Here is a 23728-nt window from a genome sequence, read left to right as displayed (position 1 = left end):
AAGGGGAGGTATTGTAACTGTACAAGAGTATGATCCCCAATTTTAGGTTAAGAAATATTTGTATACGACTATCTCGACTATATGACAATTTTCATAAAATAATTTTTAATATTAATGTAGTAAAAATCATATGATATAATTCATTTATAATGTAAAAACATAGGGAATTTTATATCTGTGTATCTTTATACTGGTGTAACTTTACTTTATGTAAGAGACTGCACATGGCATGGCAGTGTAGATTGTTCAAGACTGTGCAAAATGGAAAACTGTGGCTATATTGGGAAAGACGGTTGAAGTCAGTTTAAAGTGTTGCAATGAAGTGGCTTGGAAACCCGGGGTACGGCCAGGAAGTATAGGCTGAAGATTGGAATTGATCACTGTGGATGTATATGAGTGGATGTTCTATATCACATCAGCCACTCGATAGCCAATACGAGGGCTTTGTTTCAAGCAAGGTTGGGTCGACCGAGGGATGCGATAAGATGTGCCTGCGAAGGCGTTGCTACTCGTAAACTTTTCGGGTCGCTATAACCATGTGTAGCAAGCCTATATATAAGTGTGTACGCATGTGCAGCAAGGATTCTGATTTTATTCTCATTCAACACTGGTGATCCTATGCTATTGTTCTTCAGTATCCATTACAGATTGAGCACTTTATAATTACAGATGCTTACAAGTTTTGGGTGGGCTTTCTGTAAAAGACACCACTAAGTGTTTATTTGTTAGTCAAACTCTGTTTTATTCCTCTATGAGATAATGTACAGTGGGGTGGTGGTGTATATTGCATGCACATTCTGGAGTGGATGTGTTGTTGTGCTCAGAGCTAATTCTTGCTGGAGGAAATCGTCGGCCGAGTATGCAGTACTTAAGTTGGAGAAACGTGAGGGACCACATTAACCTGTGCTGGAAGCTGGGATGACTCAAGACACTGATGAAGAGGAGTGTAAATAAGGTTAGGGATGGTCTTCGTATAGAAGGGTGTATCCATTCATACAGAAAGTCGTCGTACTTATCTTTACTAGATAAGGGTTTTTTTTCTTCTGTAGCAGTAAGTAGTACAGAGGGACTGTTACCTAGAGGTATGTCATATAAAATGTATATAGTGAAACTAATTCGATCTAAATTGCTGGTAGATGACTTAATGGTGGTTTGTAGATGTTTGTATATTTGCCTTTTGGAAAGGGCAAAGACAAGTTGGTCTCATTACATGATGATTATTGTTGGTGTTTGTCATGTGTTATTTTGTTTTGGAAGTAAATTTATGCAGTAAAACTTGTGTTAAATCTTTTATCAGTGAAGTAAGGAAAAACCTGGCATGTTACCCAAATTTAATTTCAGAGGTAAACAGTAACAGGTAAGTTTGGAGCCTTGTCAGCCTGAGTTAATTATTCCTGTAAATCTTTTGCAAGTGGTGTCCAATTTTGTTATTTATATTTTATTCTAGTTACAATTTATCGATTTAGTATTCTCAATTTCACCCAAATTGTTACATCTCCTTTCTCCTCCAAGTCTTCCCAGCCCAACCCATGCAACATATTCGTAACGCTACTCTTTTGTTGGAAATCACCCAGACAGAACAACCTGAGCTGCTTTTCTCTACATTTCTTCCCGTTCTCAAATCACGTAATCCTGGTGAACCATAGTCTAGTTAGGGTCTTACCAGCGACTTATATGCCCTCTCATTTACATCCTTACTACAACTCCTAAATACCCTCATAACCATGTGCAGAGATCTGCAACCTTTATTTACAATCCCATTAATGTGATTATTCCAATGAAGATCTTCCAATGATAATCATAAGGAACTTTTACCCCATCACTTTTCCTATTTGTGAATCTCACAACCTGACTCTGATGTATCCAGAAAGATGCACACAAAGTGCTGTCAATTGTGTTCACTGTTTTATTTACAATTTATTTACATACATTCACTAATGAACCGCCATCTTGACAAACATTGGACTTCCACACAAGTCTCATTAAAACAACTCTACTCTACTCCCAAGACTGCCTCTTTATATGCGTTGCCTGGCCAGGCTTCTAGAAGAATATAACACATGTTTTCTCATAATTTGGAGAGTCTCCAATAGTCTATTTACAATGTAAAAAATTTTCTACATAAACCAGTCGCACATTATGTTGTTCTGAACTTATCACAGTGTGTTGCACAATGTTGTATTGGATTATACATCATATATACAGGTAATAATAAATTATATACTATTAATTATATGTTCTTACATTAAATAAACTCATATATATATATATATATATATATATATATATATATATATATATATATATATATATATATATATACAGCAGATATTTCATGACATAACCTCACAAATAAATACGATCGTGATTATACGAAATAAACTCCGGACATAACTACGCAAATAATATTAATACTAATAGACGCAAACAACTTCACAGCCATGTGTCACAAGTAAAAATAATAATAATAATAATAATAATAATAATAATAATAATAATAATAATAATAATAATAATAATAATAATAATAATAATAATAATAATAATAATAATAAATCGAGGTCAATATTTCCATTATTTATCCATGGGTTAGAGAATACTGTTTCCAAGTTATACTAGTCTATTACACTTGCATCAACTTTTCACTCCATTTGTCATCATACCATTGCCTGCTGTCCATCTCACAACACTGCCAAGGTCATTTTGCAGTTGCTCACAATCTTGTAACTTATTTATTACTCCATACAGTATAACATGTGACACCCCATACAAATGGTGCAATAAATTTTCTAAATACCCCTAGCTTCAAACTAGGGCTTTGTCTCAGATTCAGAGTCAACTTATATTGCGATAAATACGGTACAGTAACAGAAATGTTGAGTTTTACTTACATTTTTATCATCATCATTATTATTATTATTATTATTATTATTATTATTATTATTATTATTATTAATTTTTATAACTGTTAGGCTCTTCCGTCTGCCAAAACTAACTTTTGCGAGCAAAACAGAATCTATTTTAATTTTTTTTGTAGGTGTAATACTGTCACCATACGTTTATAAATTAACTGAGTCGAAACTGAAAACAGAAAAACAAAAAGTTTTACTCACCACAAATTTCTTCACATTCTCTGGCTCCATGCCAGGTACAGAGGACAGGGATCCTCTTTCATGTTCCTGGAGTATTGTGTAGATAGCGCCAAGGTTCAGGTTGGCCACCAGCGAGCTTGCTTGTTCTGAGGCTAACGTGTCCAGCTGGGCGTCAGACTGAGCCTGAAAACAGACATCCCAGTTAGTAGAACCTCGATAATTCAAAATCGGTTAATATAAAATCCCGCCTAATTCGAAGAAGTTCTCGTTCCCGGAAACATGAGGTACGGTTTTGCATGTTATTTAAATTGTTTAATTCAAAATACGGATAATTCATAATTCGAAGAACAATGTCGGTCCTATTACCAAAAATGAGACTTTTAATTCAAAACTGCCTTTACATAAAAATAGTATTTTACAGAGTAATTTCAATTCAAAATGTATCAGCGTCATGATAGAACGCGTCTTCCGGAACGTGCTGGGGTAGCTTTCCATACTTTCACTCACTTCAGTGTGTCTACGGTGTGCTTCATATTTGCGAAGATTGAGTAAAATAGCAATTCTTTTGTATTCAGCATTTTGAGGAACACCACAAAATATCATGTAGCAGGCAGTGTGCAGAGAAGCAGAATCTGCGAACCCTGCCAATGTCGACAGTTGGCGAAAAAGCGTGGCTCAGATAATCAATTCGTATGCACCAAACAATACTGTCAATGCCGATGAAACTGCATTTCTCTTAATGCTGAGCCCAAATGGACTTATGGTGTTCAAGAAGAGAAGTGCCAGCCAGGAAATCGTACAAGGGTGAGGGTCATTGTACTGTGTTGCAAAACACACGGAAGTGAGAGACTTCTTCCCCTCGTCATAGGAAAGTTCAATAAGCCACTATATTTTAAGGGCGTCGGGCAGTTCCCGTTCAAGTACAAGGCATCTAAAAAATGCAAACAGTACAGTAATCCCAAAAAGAAAGTTTTGCTTAGAGGAGCCAGCATAATTTGTCCTCGTCTTTGAACCGTATGCCTTTCTTTTATTTTGTTGCATGAGGTTATGTGTGCCAGTGATTTATTCAAGTGCATTAACTGAATAATGTAAATGCTAAATGTACCTTGTTGGATACATTTTGGAAATAGCTTTTTTCCGTGGCATTTGAAAGGTTTAAACTGTGAATGAAGGTGATGGCATGCATTAATGGGTCTTAGAATACTTTGTGACGCTGCAAGGGTTGGCATTTTTGAATTAGGAGAGATGTGTCGTGGCAGGAAATCGTACAAGGAGAGAGTCACTGTACTGTGTTGTAATGCAGACGGAAGCAAGAGACTTTCTCCCCTCACCATAGGAAAGTTCGATAAGCCAGAATGTTTTAAGGGCATCGGTTACTTTCCATGCAAGTACAGGACATCTAAAATGCATGCAGTAAATAAAGGACTTGCACAGAGGACTCAACATAGATTGCTGAATGTTGCTTTTTCTTTTTCATTGTGTGAGGTTACGTTTGTCAGTGAGTTATTCAAGTTCATTATTTGAATGTTGTAACTGCACCTTATTGGATACATTTTGGAAAAAAAAAAATTCCCGTGGCATTTGAAAGATTTAAACTGTGAATCAAGGTTAATCATACAAAAAAATGGGTCTAGAATATTTTGTGACGCGGAAAAGGTTGGCATTTCTGAATTACAAGTTGGCGGTTAATTAAAAATCACGTCATTCAAAGTTCGATTTTGCGTCCAAACGACTTGCAATTAACGAGGTTTCACTGTAATTTGTTCAAGGACTACCAGCTTGGTGCAGCCCTTGTAAGAAGTGTGTTCTGTGTCTGGTGTGAGTTGCAAACCACAGTAGAATTGAGGTTTTCAAGCAGAGCTTCATATCTAAGACACATCACTGAAAAACTTTTCTTAATCTCTCTCCTGTTCTCTACATTCCTGAGAGTAAATATTCCTCTTAATTTGAACCAGCTTTCCTTAACAATTCAGTTTTGAAGGGAAAGGGAAGCAAAATACAGTGAGGATTTGACGAAATGATGTACGGGTATTCCACTGGCCGTGCACCAATTCATGTTAGACGGACAACAAAGGATACTCTTGACCAGAACAGAATTTGGTTGATAGGTTAAAACTGAACCCCTAAGAATTTATTATTAGCTGTAAAGGGGAGAATAACGAGAGTGGCTACTGATATAACACGGGCGGTTCACCTCGTAGTTTATTAGGCATTGACTGCAAAATGGTATGAGCGAAAAGGAAATATCATTCTGGTTGAATGTGGACAGGTGTAACTAGCGGATTGGCAGGGGGAAATTGTCTGGTTCTTGTAGTATATATGGTAGTATATATGATTCTGATAAAGTTAATAATAATAAAATAGCAACTATGATGATAAATCTGAAAATACCCTTAAAGGAGAAGTAGCAGTGGAAAGGGATTTTATCTGATATGCTATTTAAACTTAACCCTTTTGATGCTAGGCTGTAATGTAGTGGTTGCAAAGACAATTTTAATGAAAATGCACACAATAAGGAAAAATATTCCCCTACCTACATTTTTGGAGGTAAATCCTCTTCTTTTTTTCCATGGCACACAGGTGAATAGAGAACATATGAGTGTGACTGTAACTTCATTAGAGTTTCATTTTCTTCATTTAAAAGTGTATGAACTTTTACTACTTTTTGAAAAACTTGCATTTCAAAATTTGACCTCATTTTTACATTTATAGTATATTTCTACCATGGGTATGATACCTTTGTGAGAATATTCAGCTAATTTTGAACAAAAACTCATGTTTTACACAATTCTTGATAGTACTTTTTTGAGAAATACGAACTTTTACAAAATTATGCACGCGCAGATTAAATACACACAAATTATCATCTAATGAATCACTTAATGTTAAAACGTTGCGTATTTTAATCATCTTTCATATACTTATCCATCCTTACATTACTGGAAGTAAATAAATAAACAAACGTACAAACAAACGAGATAACAAGAAACACAAAGCGGCAGAGTGCAGGGCTACCACACGCGAAACTTACAATGCGTTGAAAGAAAGCTTTTATAAAACTTTACCATATCACATGTTATTGGTATTTTCAGGGAGTAAAAGATTCAATCTTTCAGCAGTATTACTTATGCTGCCATTGTGCAGCAGAAATTGAAAATACAGGCGAAAGAAAAATGGCCGACAGATCGGCCACCTGGTACTATAAGAGTTAAGGGGTTCTTTGATCCTGTTTGGTGAAGAAATAGGTGAATTATTACTATTATGGCTACAATAAATGGTAAGAAGAAGTAAAAGATGGAACATCATGTAAGTGAAGCATTGTCAGCAGTAAATCCTCATCAGAGCCACTGTACTAGGTTGATACCTAGGTAGGGAACAGGCAATAAAAGATCTGTAATAACTGTCCCAAGGTAGAATATATCCTATAAAGGCTGTTCCTATAACTAGGAACAGAATGACTACTCTGGTAGACCAAGTGTGAATGTAGTTATAAGACTTGTAGTATATACCTCGCCCTACATGTAAATAAAGACAAATGAAGAAGAAAGAAGCCCCATTTGCATACAAGGTTCATAAAAGTCATGCATAATTAACATCACAACATATCTGCCAGTGAATCATTTCTCAAAATGAAACTATGTTATTGAACTTTTTCCTTTCATATTACAAACTTCTGTGAGTATAGATATAGTGCACGAACAGGGAAAAGAGCGACGTAAATCCTGTAAGTACATTGCACTGTTCAGGGAATACATGTGATTACTCGACTCCTTACAGCACTTATAGGTGGTAACTGAATTCATTGCACAGTATTTCATACTAATTATTAATTACCACAATTCCAATGAAGAATAGGAAGCAGGAGAATCTTCTGTGGGGTCACGGGTGAGAACTGTGTGTACATGTGGACTTGGCCCTGTTTTACGGCCAGATGCCCTTTCTGATTCCAATCCTATATGCAGGGATGTAATCACTATCACGTGTTTCTGTGGCGGTTGGTAGTGTGGTGTGTTGACTGAATATGAAGAGGAGAGTGTTGGGAAAAACACAAACATCCAGTCCCCGAGCTGGAAGAACTAATCAGACGAGATTCAAATCCCAGACCTGGCCGGGACCCTCAGAGCCAAAGGCCTCGATGCTGACCGTTGAGCCAAGGAGACGGACTAGCAGAATAATATCCATAACAGCAGAATTACACGATTTGCTCTGATGGACTGGCAATGATGACAAACACCGAGGGAATTCACCCTTTAAACTTACTCTCTCTCGATCTGACCAGTAATCAAACAAGAAGCCTAAGACTCTGACCACTGAGCTATAACAACCTCTTGTGTGAGAAACCTCTCACAACACTAACAAGTAACAATTTAAAATCAAGTTGTAGCACGAGATATTATTATCAGAATACTTTTTAACATCAAAGATACTGTATTTTCATGTGTTTGAGGTAGTTTCTGACCATAGAACCAGATTTTTAGTATGGGTCAAGAAACTGAAAAACACTACGAAAGGAACATACAGTTATGTTTATATTTTGTAGGTCTAGAGAAGGCATATGGCAAAGTAAATGGATGTTAGCTGTGTTGAGGGATGTGCAATTAAGGTAGGTTATTACAGGCAACAAAAAGCAGAAGGACTACAGCTACGTTTAATGAACAATTACACGTAATCCTTCAATATTTACAATGTGTTGCATTTATCGTGCTGGTCAGTGTAGATCTGTGCCTGTTTATAATTAAAAGATTAAAGCCTTTGCTGGCGAGATGTAGTGTTTACAGTGCACTATGTCTTCTGGTATGGGCTAGAATAAATTTGTTACTTTCATTGACCTGTCTCAGTCTCATCCTTGGCTTTGACAATATGAAAGTGACTGAGGTATGAGTGATGCTAGTAATACCATTCCTTATGCAGCCAGTCCCTGTTATGAATGGTGTGAAAATGTTGCTCATAGGGTCAGTTGGTGCATGCATTTCAGTGGGCTTGGCAGATTGATATGTAATAGCAACTTCTGGCTCAGCGAGGAAAGCAACGGGGAAACTACCTCATTCCCTAATATGCCTCTTCAGTGACACCTAGGCTATCTATGACAGCTGTTGGTGGAGCCTTCGGGCTGCATACCCAACATACAACATACAACATACAAGCCTCAGTGCAACTATCACCACCTTGGTCGTCTTCTACTTCTCTTACCCTCCATGACCGAGTTCATTACTCTCCTATGAAACTTATCCTCCTCCATTTGTCTCATATGACCCCACTATCAAAGCTGGTTTATGCGTACAGCTTCATCCATAAAGTTTATTCCTAACCAAGCCTCTATCTTGTTATTTTGAACACCTTCCTGCCATTGTTCACAACTGTTTGTACCAACAATCATTCTCATTACTTTCATGTCTGTTACTTCTAATTTATGAAGAAGATACGGTGAGTCTACCCAGCTCTCTCTCCCATATAGACTGGTGTAAAGATAATTTCATGTGGGAGCTGACGTCTTACTGACAGAATACCGTTGATCACCAAAACGGTGAGCTCTCTGCATTAGCATTGCTGCATCTTGCTGAAGCTTCCCTCACTATATCACCGTCCCGATGGAATACACACCCTAAATACTTGAAATGATCTACCTGTTCCAGTTTTGTATTCTGCACTGGCATAATTCTCTTAGGTTTTTTACCGACATCAATTCAGTCCTGGAAACATTAATTTTCACATCATACTCGCTACATCTCTTCTCAGGCTCACAGTCTGCCATAAGATCAAGTCGTCGGCATAGTCCAAACTCAATCCCTCCTTGCCACTTTATACCCTTCAGTAAATGATCCATGCATAGTGCGAACAAGAAAGGTGAAAATTACAGTCTCGTCTAATACCTGTAACTACTCTGATCCAGGAACACATTATATCATCAATTCTCACAGCAGCCTGATTGTCAACATAAAGAAGTTTTATTAGCTGTAACAACCTACCTATAATCTCCCAGTATGACTAACATCTTTAAACTTCAATACCTTAAAAGACTAGTGGATAGATTTGAGTGACATGTTCACGAAGTTCAGGATTTATTTAATCTGTTTGTAGACACAGTTTTACTGAAGTTGAGTGGTAAAACAATACATTTCTAAGGAAAGTTTCTCTTTTAAGAAAATGTACTCATTTTCTCCGCTATCACCAAATCACTCAGCATTATATTTTCATCATCTAAAATGTCAGCTGCAACTCTTTCATCCACCACATTCTCAACTTCACTAGAATTATTAAGCTTCTCTTTTTTTTTTTTTTTTTTTTTTTTTTTTTTTTTTTTTTTTTTTTTTTTTTTTTTTTTTTTTTTTTTGGACACAAATAACACACAGAGAAAGTCATGTTCACAGCTTGGAAACAAGACCTATATGTTCAACCATGTTCCATTTTAGAATACAGTCGAGACTGGTTCATACATAACTCAGTTTTGTGTAATTTTTGTTTTATACATAAATTTCTGTAGGTCACGGCAAATCATAGCTTAAAAACATGTTAAATCTGATTCGTATGTAACCCATCTAATTTGGTGTTATACCATTGATTTTTCTTAAATGCAGTTTATTTGCATGTACCACAATTAAAATAATGTCTGATCAAAACACAGGCAAATTAAAAACATGATACATTAGAGTTGGCATTGCTGGTAAAGGGACTTTAACTAAATGCAGATGTCGAAGGGATGCGACGCGGTAGCGTAACATAGATTGTGGGAAGGAACAGCGCGGCATTTAACGGAAAGAGAAAGATTACGAGACAGTTGCTTTGCATGTAACAGCATTAAAATAACACTGCAGGTGTATGAGTTTCCTGTTGTTACTGAAATACAGGTGTTAGAAATGCAATATATCGGGCGAGTTAGCCAAGCGGTTAGGGGTGCGCAGCTGTGAGCTTGCATCCGGGACGTAGTGGGTTCAAACTCCACTGACTGCAGCCCTGAAGATGGTTTTCTGTGGTTCCCCATTTTCACACCAGGCAAATGCTGGGGCTGTACCTTAATTAAGGCCACGGCCGTTTCCTTCCCACTCCTAGCCCTTTCCTATCCCATCGTTGCCATAAGACCTGCCAGTGTTGGTGCAACATAAAAAAAGAAAAATACATTAGAGTGGGACTTCAGTTGCAGATATCAGAGATGTAAGGGGGGGGTATAGCGAAGATCATGGAAAGTGACTGCCCAGCATAAAGCTAAAGTAGAAAGACTATGAGACACGTGTTTGGATTATAAGACACTCTTCCATTTTAATTGTAAGCAGGTTATGAAAATGAGACACATTAGAAGGAGGTCGAGAGCTGACATTTATCATATTGCCAAATTGTATGTGGCTGTTAGTCTGCCATGGAGAATGGAAAGAGAAAAGTTACACGCTGGACGAGAAAGTAATATTTATATGAGAAGCGGACAATAATCCACATAAAACTGAAATAGCTGGAGATTTAGGAATTGCTTCTATCTCACTTTACAGAGAAATGAAAATGAAATGAAAATCCACAGCCTGTTTCCAGTCATTCGACCGGATCAGGGATGGATGTATGAAGCCCCATCTAGCGGCGAGGATAGGAATTGTGCCAGCTGCCTAAGCCTGTTACACTCCTCTGGGGCAATGATTAATGATTAATTACACACACATTATCAAAAAACCTCTATTTTAGATTAATTTTTAAAAATTGGGTGCAAAACAACAATATTGATTAATGATATTGCAAACCTGACATATTACAAGTATCACCAGTATAAATTACATTGTTAACTTACATCCCTCAAGTAACCTGAAAATAGAGAAAATTATTTTAATAATTGTATGACATAATATCTAACCCTGATTTGTAAGCAATTCTTATTTATAAGTAAAATCTGCTCTTCACCTTGATATACAAATAACTCAGGTTCAAATGTGTATCGAAAATGATACCATTATTTCAAATCATTAAAACCAGGCACAAAAATCAATACAAAGCTTCATTGATCCACAGAGCCAGTTTCCATGTCATCAGTGGGAAATATAAGAATCTATATGAACCAGTGTTCTAAAACATCTACAGATGTGCTTGATATTGGTAGCAGTCAAAAACATAAATTTCCAAGAAATCACCAAGAAATACTTAATACAACTCAGAAAGCTTCTCAATTTTATTTTCACATGAGAAATCTACTCTTGGATGTTAAAATACCCCAGAAAGTAAAATTGACCATGTTCTATACCTACTTCATTTCAATTCTCACATATGGACTCGAAACCTGTACCCTGCATAACAATGCGAATAGTAAAATTCAGTCAACAGAAATGAAATTCATCAGAACAATGAACCAAAAGACCGGGAAGAACACGATTAGAAGTGAAGCAAACAGGAGGGACAAGTTATGAGGATGGACAGAACGAGAACAGCAAGGAATTACTTTGAGAGAGAAGTGAAGGGGGAGCGGTCAGTTGGGAGGCCAAGGAATCGATGGATAGACAAAGTGAAATTGGAGGTCAGCAAGAGGAATAGTAAGGGGGAGGACGTACAAGATCAGAAACTACACTCTGACAGGAAGAAGTGGCAAGCGCTTGTACACCACAACCGGGAAAATTGAGCTGGAAAATGATGATGATGAGTGAATATGTTAAATTTGTACCAGATCTCATGTGCGACATGGAAACACATATTCTATCCAACAATAATAGCAACAGAAATTGGATTCAACAGAACTATGATTCAAATAACAAGCAAAGACAGGATCTTTTATTTCTGGTTTTTTTTTTTTTTTTTGCACGTTGCTTCATGTTGCACCGACACAGACAGGTCTTATGGCGACAATGGGACAGGAAAGGACTAGGAGTGGGAAGGAAGCGGCCATGGCCTTAATTAGGTACAGCCTGGTGTGAAAATGGGAAACCACAGAAGACCATTTTCAGGGCTGCCGACAGTGGGGGTCGAACCCACTATCTCCTGAATACTGGATACTGGCCGCAGCTATCGAGCTCGGTAAAAAGACAGGAACAGAAATGAAGTCAGCATCAAGGTTCTTGTTAACAAAACTTGCACTTCAATGGTACACGTATGTCATGAGTAGAGCCCAGATTTCCATGCAATATCAAATCCCAAAATATACATGCATTCATGCGCTGTCATACGGCAAAACATGCACAATAAACTGTAAAATGTGCACCATCAAAATTCAGTTTCTTTTGAAACCAACAAAAACTAATTTCTCCAAATTGTCTTGATTTAAGCTCATCCATTTATCTCTCAGCACATTCTTAAGCACAGACCTTTCTACGTCACAAGGAGTGACAGCTGCATAACTAAATGAAGACATGGGGACAAAGTGAGGTCAAATTTTACATCTTTGCATTTTCACCACAATACGTCCTTTATAAGCTTGACGAACTGAAAATCAGGATTTGAACGGATCTCTTTGTTCACCTTATCGCTACCTGCCGCAGCTACTTCTCCCTACGATGATTGCAGATATCTTCAATAACTACTAAAAACTGAAGCTGCGATAATAATCTTCAGGATAACAACAGAAGAGGGTTCCGTGCAAAACGAAGCTTTGTAAAGTGCTATCTCAGTAATGCGGTGTCAAAGAAGTGTGATAGAAGTTTTGTTTTGTTCGTCTAATATAGACAAAAAAATTAGTAATATTTAGTAAGGGACAATTTACAGTTCAATTCATAGCAATGTATAACTGGGACACTTAATTCCTAACAATTACAGTGATCGACGTGGGGCCTTCCAGCTTACATCAATGTTTACTCAAGCAATAGATAAGAAAGTGCTTGGTTAATTGGTTCATAGGACCTCTACTAACTTTGGCTGTCAAACAGGATGTCAGGAACACATTCCCTCTGTCTCTCAATAATAGACATACTGTATAAACCTGTAAAAGCATCCCAAATTCTGCACACCAACATTCATAAAAGGCACTATCATGCAACTTAACATTATATATGCGTCAAAGTCAGAAGAAAAGTCATATTATGCAATATAAACGTCCACATATTCACTATCAAATCGAAAATCTTCAAAAATATGCATTATGCATGAATTTTCTCATAAAAAGGCCAAAACATACAAACATGCAGGAAAAAACAACAGTTATTTAGAATCATTAAGTCATAAAACAAATATTTGCAAAGTTAGAGAAGTGTAACCAGTTTATTTAAAAACATGCATTTGCATGGAAATCCAGTGACCAAAAGTGAAAGGAAGGAGACAAAGAGGAAGGACAGAGATTATACAACTGGGGCCTATTCCACAAAAGTATGGTTTTGTACATTACAAGTTACTAGTGCGGGTTCTTGTAAAGTATGGAGTTGTACATTTCTGTTCCACAAAAGATTAAAAGTCTCTTGTATATTACCAGTGAATAGTTACAAGTTTTACAAGTGACGACATATCAATAAACATACTACGTCATAGCATGAATCAGTTGTTTATCCTCGTATTTCATTCGTTAAATTAGGTTATACTTGCCGCATTTATCGTAATATCGTATTTTAAGGTAACTTATGCAGCTAAGATTCAAAGAACTAATATTCCTGTGAATTTCTTAATGCTACGATGTTATTTTTCAGTTTATTTCTTTGATGATAGAAAATTACTCCGTTATTCTCACCCATTATGTTCTTCCGTGATCCTTGCATATGTTCCACGATAGGTGATATAGGCTACCTTGGTCTGTCATTAGGAATCATTTGCCGCTAATAACGATATTCGGCCGCCAAACATAATTGCAAACTCTGCATGAATTGTTAAAATGATGTCAAGAGAACCAAAGTTATTCATTTTGAAGGAAATAGAAAAAAGGAAAGATGTTTGTTTTGGTGCATTCAGCGAGAGTCTGAAAAAACAAGTCAAAATAAATGATTGGATGGAAATATTTGACTTGGGAAAAGCTCATGGAGCTTTTGAGGGGAAAAGTTGGACGTATGGAAGAGATATTCTGCTCATTAATGATTCCAGGAATGTCCTTTTACGAACATGTTTGTTCAGTATTTTCAGGCCAACGAACAGTTTGAGGAAATTTTATATCATTTATTGCAGCTACCACAGAATGACAACCATTTCCTAGCCAATGTAGTGATGTTAGTAACCGTTGTTTAGCAGAGAGAGATTTATTTCTGTTCGTAGGATGTTTTAACCTATGGCCATTATCTATCAAAAGTTCTTCCACTTGTATTGTGCTTAAGCTAAAACGTTCATTGTATTAAAATACAGTGTTAAACTGGAAGTTTATTCTTTCCCTGTACAGATGGTTTATTTTCATCACTATGTCTACTGATAGACCACATATTTATCAAAATGTATCTGAAATAAGCATATTTAAATAGCACTAGTACATTTATGTATTAATGTCCTTTCACTGGTAGAGAATTCTTCCCAATTGACTAGTAAGTTACAAGTACTAGTACTTTCGTGGAACACACCCATAAAAATTCACTGGTAATTTGTAAGTATGGAGTAGTAAAGTACAACTGTAGAAAATTCTTTTGTGGAACAGAAACTCTGGTATTTGTACAAGTTACTAGAGAATTTACTTGTAATGTACAAGACCATACTTTTGTGGAATAGGCCCCTGGAGGCTGAAAAAGACAGATCCACATACAAGGATTCCCAGGAACAAAATCTGTATGAGGATCGCAAGACATGACAGAAAAGGGGAAAAAAAAAGAAAGGAAAGAAAAAGGTTTTTAGAGAATAGATTTTTTTTTAAAGGAGTCGTCCCTTCACCCACCTCACACGACCCCACCACATGATAGCTGGCTCATCCATTGAACTGGTAAGCACTAGTATTATTAAACACACCACTCCCAGTAAAATGGAGTTGGGGCTGATGATGATGACGACGATGTATTTCCAGAGTACGATATATGCTTACCTGAATCCTTTCTAGCCTGTCGTCCATGAACTCGTAGAGCGAGAGAGTGTCGTGCATCTGATGTAAACAGTTGAGGAGGTAGACCGCCATGTCCATAGCCGAGAACCTGGCAGCGCTCTCCATGACGGCCTGCTGTAGCGGCTCCATCACGCAGGACACGATCTGCGACAACCGAGAGGGAGACCGAGAACAAGGTGGATCAAATCAATAAAGAGCAGTGCAAGAAGAAGAAGAAAAACCTGGACTGTAACAAGATGGAAGAAGAATGGTGGAAGGAGAAAGGAAGATGGAGAAGTGCAGGAGCTGAATAAGAGGAAAGGAGGAGGATGAGGGCCAAAGACAGTGGGGTTTGAACCCACTATCTCCCAGATGCAAGCTCACAGCTGCGCGACCCTAACCGCACAGCCAACTCGCCCGGTACACATTGTTAACAAGAATATGAAAACATCCAGTTTCTGATCGTCACCTACGGTTAGTTTTGGAGTTTTATGGAGGTAACACACTTCCACTGATATTGGGATGTGACAATGCGGCTTCTTGAGCTCTCGTTTACTGATACGTTATTCACAGTGTTAGCACACTACTTTGTTAAAAAATGGATAAAAACAATTTATGGGTATTAAAGCTCAAAGAGAAGCATGCATTTTTAAACTTACACAAATCTACCCTTTCTGTACATCTACATATATTATTTGTTGTAACATAGCTCTATCCGGCGATGTTTGGCAGCAAAACTGTTTAAAACAGAATTATGGAAACCCGGGTTGTTTGTACAGCTTTTCAGGAGTTTCTTCTCAAATGAAATAATGACAATTTTGATATTTTTTCTTGTGTTTGTGTACTTCTGAAATAACTTTTATCCATTTCATTGCCAAGAAAGATCATTCGACAGAGGCGCTTGTAGTAGGAATAGTCAAAATTAAAGAACAGAGTTTGGTTACTTCAGGTATGCCACATTTAATCCAGAACATGTTAAATATTTATAAAGTTCTAGTATGCAGGACTTCTTAATTTCTGTCGACATCTGAGAGCTTAGATTCAGGAGTTAATGGATTTGAATCCCGTCAGCAGCCCTGAAGATGATTTTCCATGGTTTCGCATTTTCACACCAGGCAAACAGTACATATATCGAGCTGACAAGTAGGTAGGTAGGTAGGTAGGTAGGTAGGTAGGTAGGTAGGTCGGTCACAGTCAGTCAGTCAGTCAGTCAGTGACAGAGAGAGACAGTGCAGTAAGAGTATGTAGAGTGTGGGTTAGAGTGAGTTGATATCTGTATTTGTCAGAATCGACTGTGTGATGGTGAAGTGACTGATCAGTGTGAGAACTTGCAGATATTTGTACTTGACAAGAATCAACAGTAAACTGTTTCAGTACGTTTCCCTTAATAGTGTACTGCTGTGTATAATTGTGTCTAACTCTGAGTTGTTAAGGAATACATGTAGCGGCAATAAAGTGGTTTTATGTAAGGAAGTGAATGTATCTTGTGCGGTATTTATTTATACCAAAATAAAATTGCATTGAGAATGATACAGCTAAAAGGAATAAAATAATATTTTGCTTGTCCTGAAAAGTGAGTATTTCGTAGATATGCATTGACACCATCAATACAGAGGAGGGAGTCCACCATTATGTGGGGTGGCATCAGCTCTGACTGCTCCTTCCTGTGTTCATCACACTGACATGATCTCCACACTTGCCTGACGAGCTCGACCTCAATCCCACGAAGCAAGTGTGGGATGTGTTTGTTGACAAGCACTCTATTGCTTGGATGAACTTCAGGCAGCTCTTATTGAGAAATGGAAAGCAGTTCAGCAAGTTGACATCCACTCACTAATTTCACGATGCAAGCTGTTATTCGAGTGAGGGGTGGTAACACCGAATGTGCAAGGATGTTTTACGGTTGAAATTTGAAAAATTGAAATGGAAAAAAACAACTTTCACATACCAAGATTTACCCAAAATCAAAGTAAATATTTAAGTGAAAAATTATCCTCCACTTGAAATAAAGCTGCAATGAATTTTCAATTACATTTTGAGTTCATTAAATTCATACTCTTTGAAAACATTTACGTGTTATGCTTCCTTTGACTGGCAGTGCACAAGTTTCACATTAACAAAAACATTAGACTTCTCACCTTCTTCAAGTCTTCCTGCCGGCCCTCGGAAATATTTGCCACAGCCAGAACCTCCTTCAGGAGACTCAACACTCGGCTGATACCTGCAGCTGGAGCGAGGTCAGCGCGAGAAGTCTCCAGTGGCTCCCGAAGGTGCTGCTTCACCTGGTTCTCCAGAGTCATGAGGAAAGTCTGCCGACTCAGTTCCGACATCTCTCGTAGAGTACTCTGCAGTAGACTGTTAGGCACCACCTGACGACACGTAAGTTGGGCATGTCAACTAAAAATTTTGTAGCTATAATTTAGCTACACTCCAACACTAGTTCTCAGACAAAATGGGATTCACATTGTGCATGGAAGGTGATCTTGAGTTAAAGGAATACAGATTTATTTAATTGTATCAGAAATAACTTAATGTTACAACACAAAATAAAAACAAATTATAAACTGGAAATATAAACACTGCGAACAATCATAAATACAAATTAACCCGGCAGCGTGGAGTGTCATGCAGTAGCCACCTGCTGCTGTGGAGTTACGTGTCTCTGCATTGTCATTCTATCCCGTGAGTTTCCTAAGTCTCTTCACAGCCATCTAGATAAACCTTTGTCCTTTCGTTTCATATATCTATCGATCCATTTTAACGATTTTTCACGTCATCAATGTGTAAAATTCATCTATTCGCTCATGTACTTTTCCCACAATGGCGTTGGTAAATTAGGATCATTTTTCTAGCGATGCTATACAAAGCATATTAAATTAGTGTTTAATGATTATGAGGATAGTAATTATAATTTTAGCTACAATTGTGATGACAGTGATGTTGATGTTGATGTTGCCGAATTAGACTGTGATGAGCGTGAAGCCAGTATTCATGCTGCATGTAATATTTACTGGAAGGAAATAGACATATTGTAAGGTGGTTGGACCCCAAGGTTGAGCTCTAAATCTTGTGGAACCAATAAAGGCTTTCAAACAGTTTTCCTTTTTCACTTGAACTCATCCAGCTGACTGTAACAGAAAAAAATTGCTACATAAAGTATTGAGGAATGCTATTTCCATTTCGATCTAGGATAAGGGAATTGATTCCAGTCACTGAAAATGAGGTGTATGTTACCACTGCCCTCATCATGTTGATGGTAATAGTGCAGAAACAAACTTTCAGGTCTTATTTGTCGAAAAACTGTACCATTGTCACTTCCCTTTTCTTGACCCATTTGAATCCGTATGCAAATTTCCTCACTTCAACGACCAGACTAAACACACTATATATGGGGGGCCAAAAAGCTACTTCTAATATATATAATTATATAATCAAAATTGGTTGGAAACTGATATATGTATGGTATTATAAAACAGTTGGTGCATAGGTATGCTAGCCTTTATATGTCCAGTGAAACCTCCTCCTCCATCCAGTGATGGCTAGATTTTTAAACACCCCCATTCAGAAGGGTTAAATGTACTATGAAAATAAAGGTTGTGACCGCGGGTGGTCAGTAGAAGTCGGTACTGCGTATGAGTGGTGACAGTGTGGGCGGACCAGCAGTGAGCAAAGCAACACAGCCAGAAAATTGTCGAGATTTGCAATAAGGAAGTTTCTAGAAGAAGCTGGAAGAATGATCTTTAAGTAGCAACTATGAGAATCTTCTGCGAGCCTATTTAAAAAAACATAGTCGGCCTCAAGTGAGTCAGTGTTGTGTCAGTCGTGAGTGAGTAAATGTAAGCAGATGGGTTCAAATTCATGGTAAGTCATTCATCAGGAGTGAGTCTGGCAGAGGGCTATAGGCAGTTCAACAATCTGTGGGCTGTTCTGGAATGACACTACGCTGTGAGAACAGGAGTTTGACGGGCTGGTGTGGAGTGTGTTTGACCGTGATTGTGAGAAAATCTGTCGAGTGAAAAACTCAAATGCGAGTGAACTTGTAGTTAACTGTAAACGGCAGTTCAGCGGATAGTAAAATATGCTACCTTTCTGAGCAGTGATTTAAGTTTTAAGGACACAAAACATTTTGTGCTTCGCTGGATCACAAGCTTCAGGCCTTACTTGTATCAGTTCCCCTAGAGGCTTGCCCGAGGGCATACTGCTACCACTGTGCAACACAGTTTGGTGACATTACACAGGTTGAAGTAAGTTCCGCTAACATTGGAAGGTGAACACAGATGTGACGACAAGGGCAAAAGGAGAGACTCAGGAAGTTTAATCTCAGAAATAGAATGGGAGGAAATTATTATTTTCAAGAAATGGGTACGAAGTAGCGATGTTTGATACAGTAGTGTGCAAATTAATCCAAACACAGTCATTTCTAAGACTATTTATAACTGAAGTTGGAAGAATTGTGCATTCCCACTTTCAAACTAATTGCACTGCGGACATATGGTGGCTTTATTGTTCACATTACTGGATGTTCCTTACAAAGTAGTACTGTAATCAGCTGAATGTCTCTGGGTAAGGTTATATAAGTTTTCAGTGTTGTGTGATTGTACTGCAAATTGACACACCCAGCAGAAACATTAAAAAATGGTGACATTAACTGATCATACTCCTACGTCACAAAGTCAAATTGCTTCAGAATGTTGTGTTGGTGTGGTAAAGGTAAATTCAATTTTGAAGCAGTACCGAGAAACTTAGTCTTTTTTATAGCTGAAGGAAGGAAACTGTGTTCGGAAACATAACTTAACTTAAACCGAGATTTAAGCCTGAGGGGTGAAATGTTCATGTTACAGCATTTTGCCACAAACTGTTACAAGCAGGAAGAAGAGTGTGCAGACCAGCAAAGAAGCAGCTTCTGACAGACATTATGCACAAAAACTATTGATATGGGCTAAACTACATAAAGATTGCACTGTGGAGGTTTGGAAGAAAGTCATACTTTCAGATGAAATCCATTCCAAAGTTCGTAGTGAGAGTGTTCCTTTCGAGCGTAAAGAAACATCAGAAAAAATGTCCCCGGCACATATTCCTCCAAAAGTGATGTTTTATCTACAAGGCACCAGCACCTTTAGTCCCCGTTAAGAAGGTGATGAAGAGTGAGCAGTACGTAGAAATCCTTCGAAGGAGGGTAGTGCTCGAGTTATAAGAACTCTCTCCAGATGGTGAAAGTGTTTTACAAGATCTTGCACCATGCCACACATCCAAAAAGGTCAACAAATTCTTTGAAGTTAAAAACATTGAAGTGCTCCGTCGATCCAGCAACTCACCTGATATAAATCCCATCAAAAATGTATGGGCCATTCGTAAGAAGGGAATGGCGAAACTGGATAGATTGACGAAAGTGCTTACTGAAGTGTAGTTTCACGATGAAGAGGTCAAGAATATTAGTGAAAAATTGTAGGAATCCATACCAAAATGTGTCCATGCTGTTTTGAAGTACAAAGGAGGTCACAGAGCATTAAGGTATGAATTTTTGTAATTGCAGAACTGATTGTCAGTAATTTTTACAACTTTTGATATGAGAACACTTTTCTGTATCTTGTTCCGATTAATGTGCACGCTTCTGTATGTGGTATTGTCATGGCAAAGCAAACAAAATAATTCAATCAAGGGAGAAGATCATGCTGTTGATCACCACCTGTGGGTTAGTTGTGGATGCATCTTCAAGGCAAGTTTGTAAAATAAGTACGTGCCTACAATTCTCTTTCATTTCTCATTGGAGGTACTGGCTCAGGCAATGACTTTCCTCTACTCTCAGAGTTTGGGTATTCATCTGGCATTTATAAATTTGTCCTGAAAAACTCCACTGGGATATTTCTGTGTAAATGGAGCACAGTTAGCCATCCTAGATGAACAGGTCTTGGAAACTGGAATAACAGTCGTTGCATTTACCTTTGACGGAGGGACTTCATATATCACCATGACCAATTGCACAGGTTGCATTTGTGACATGTACTAGCATGTATCAAACCATGAACGAACTAAGGTTCCTCATCACCAAATTATACAATTCTGAACCCAAAATTACTAATTTTATAAACAATTTTCAGTGTATGACATTTAGTGCTACACCCTGTACTTTACTATGTTATTCTAACGCAGCCTACACTGGGAATTCACCTGAACAAACCGGTACAATGTACTTACTTGTCCAATAATATTCTCATAAAACTGTATCAAGCTCGCAACACCATAGAGAACAGTAGGTTTTGTCTCTGAAGCCAATATCTGTTCCACTCGGACTTTCAGCGGATGACAAACACCTTCCGTGATGTTGGAAAGGGCTTCCTGGACTTGTTCAGATATATCTGTAAAAAAAAAAAAAACAGTTGGCATAAAAACTAGTGTTCATTAGTCTGAAACAAGTCCTGGATGTGCGTGGCTCAGCTACCATGTGCATGGTGCCATCTAGGATGCCACTGCATCAATTTTTATGTTCTACAGTCTGTGTCACTGTTTTAATTAATTTCGTCAGGTAGGGACCAAACGTGTCACCAGTGATCTCTTACATGCCAACATCATACGACATGGATGTCAAGTGGACGTTTTTCCACTGTTCAAAATTCTGACAACCTGGGGTTTGAACCCCTCAACTTGAGAGCTGGAGGCCAACAGTGGAGCAGAAATGCAGAAAATTGGGCTTTTAAGATAAACAGCACCACTGGAAAAAACACTTTAGACAAAGAATGAGAGCTGAAAGTGGTAAGATATTCCAGCTACCGAGTCAATAAGTACTTGCAATTTTGCTCTAATTGTCTTTAGGTTGGCTCTATGGCTTTGTGTGCTCACCAGCCGCTAGATGGCACCATTGTCTCCGTCTGTGGTAGGTTTCAGCATTATCAGATCAGTACAGCTTGCACTGTTGCGCTGTAAAGATGGCCGTGCCACTCTCCGTTTGCACCAAGGAAGAACAGCATTCTGTAATCCATTTTTTGTGGTCTGAGGGTGTACCAGGAGCGGAAATTCATAGAAGACTTTCAGCACAATACGGGGACAATGTTTTGTCACACCGAAGTGTTCACTAGTGGACTGAACAGTTGAAAAGGGGTCTCACGAGCGTGAAGGATGGGGAAAGATTCGGGCGTCCATCTGCAGCTGTAACTGATGCCAATATTGAACAAGTGCATGATATGATTCTGAATAACAGATGAGTGACGGTTGATGATGTGGCAAACCATATGCACATTAGCCATGGTTCTGCATAACAGGCTTAACTTTCACAAAGCCTGTTTGAGATGGGTTCCAAAACAAGTCAGTGAAGAGCAGAAGCACAATCGTTTGAGAATCTGACATCACCTACTGGACCATCATGCTAACGAAGGTGAAACATTTCAGAAACGGATCATCACTGGAGATGAAACATGGGCTCACCATTTCGAACCAGAGAGCAAATGTCAGAGCATGGAATGGAAGCATCCGCTGTGGCAAAACGTTGTCCTCGTATTGTGCTGAAAGTCTTCTATGAATTTCCGCTCCTGGTACACCCTCAGACTACAAAAAACGGATTACGGAACGCTGTTCTTCCGTGGTGCAAATAGAGAGTGGTGTGGCCACCTTTACGTTGCAACAGCACAAGCTGTACTGATCTGATACCGCTAAAACCTACCACAGATGTAGACAGCGGTGCCATCTAGCGGCTGGTGAGCAAAGCCATGGAGCCAGCCTAAAGACAATTAGAGCAAAATTGCACACTTACTGACTTGCCCTTGTAAAATTACAACAGGACACTTAGCAAGGCTGGAAGCTTGAATATTTTCACTCTTGTAAACAAATCAAGGAGTTGGAAAAAAACTTAGAACAAAGAACTGCCAACAGCTGACAGGCTGCTCTGATCTGGAAACGAGCTGGGGTCAAAGGAACTAGTGGGTGGACTGACTCATTCATTAATGTTAGGGCCGATGACCTTCGATGTTAGGCCCCTTTAAACAACAAGCATCATCATCATCATTAATGTTACTGGGACTGTACAGGAAGTTTCCAGGGAGAAAAAGAAGGAAGAAAAAATTGAATGGAGCCGGGTTTGGGGCATGGCCGGAAGCGTTGCCATAGGGTGTGATAGGTATTGTTGAAACCAAAGCTGCAGAATCACTTTACCTAGAGCCTGCTTCACATTCATCTCAAATGACAGTTGGTGAAAAATCTCACAAGGATTCATTACTGAATAACTGCACTGAAATGTGTAGTTGCCGACTGTCAAATTCTACTGCAATCCCTGCTTATCTCATATGTTTGCACTAACTGCACCGGAGCCTCTTCTTCATCACCAGGATGATCAGTATTCACATCCACAAGTTCCAAATCATTTTCTACCATTGTGGCAGTAGATGGTCGGCCCCGCGGTGTAGGGGTAGCATGCCTGCCTCTTACTCGGAGGCCCCGGGTTTGATTCCCGGCCAGGTCGGGGATTCTTACCTGTACCTGAGGGCTGGTTCGAGCTCCACTCAACCTACGTGATTACAATTGAGGAACTACCTGACGGTGAGATGGCGGCCCCGGTCTAGAACGCCAAGAATAACGGCCGAGAGGATTCGTTGTGCTGCCCACACGACACCCTCGTGATCTGCAGACCTTTGGGTTGAGCAGCAGTCGCTCTGTAGGCCATGGCCCTTCACGGCTGCTGAGCCATGGGGTTGGGTTGGGTTGGGTAGGGTTGGGTTGGGTTGGGTTGGGTTGGGTGGCAGTAGATGTGCTCAGCTGGAGCTCCAGTGACATG

The 23728-nt window shown here is 38.6% G+C and overlaps 1 protein-coding gene across 1 annotated transcript in view; it reads right to left on the bottom strand.

The window, feature by feature from the left end:
- Cog6 (conserved oligomeric Golgi complex subunit 6) overlaps positions 1-23728 on the bottom strand; it is a 71969-nt gene that overhangs the window by 8609 nt on the left and 39632 nt on the right. Inside the window, exons 6-9 of the mRNA XM_068229856.1 lie at positions 21163-21323; positions 17106-17336; positions 14971-15132; positions 3114-3275 (exon numbers count right to left, since the gene is read on the bottom strand). Coding sequence (XP_068085957.1) covers positions 3114-3275; positions 14971-15132; positions 17106-17336; positions 21163-21323 — 716 coding nt within the window. The remainder of the gene's footprint in view (positions 1-3113; positions 3276-14970; positions 15133-17105; positions 17337-21162; positions 21324-23728) is intronic.

This window comes from Anabrus simplex, chromosome 1 (genome assembly GCF_040414725.1).
Source record: "Anabrus simplex isolate iqAnaSimp1 chromosome 1, ASM4041472v1, whole genome shotgun sequence".
In the NCBI taxonomy this organism is placed as follows: domain Eukaryota; kingdom Metazoa; phylum Arthropoda; class Insecta; order Orthoptera; family Tettigoniidae; genus Anabrus; species Anabrus simplex.
Note: the sequence above shows the minus strand (reverse complement) of the source record. Positions and strands in the feature narration are given on the sequence as shown.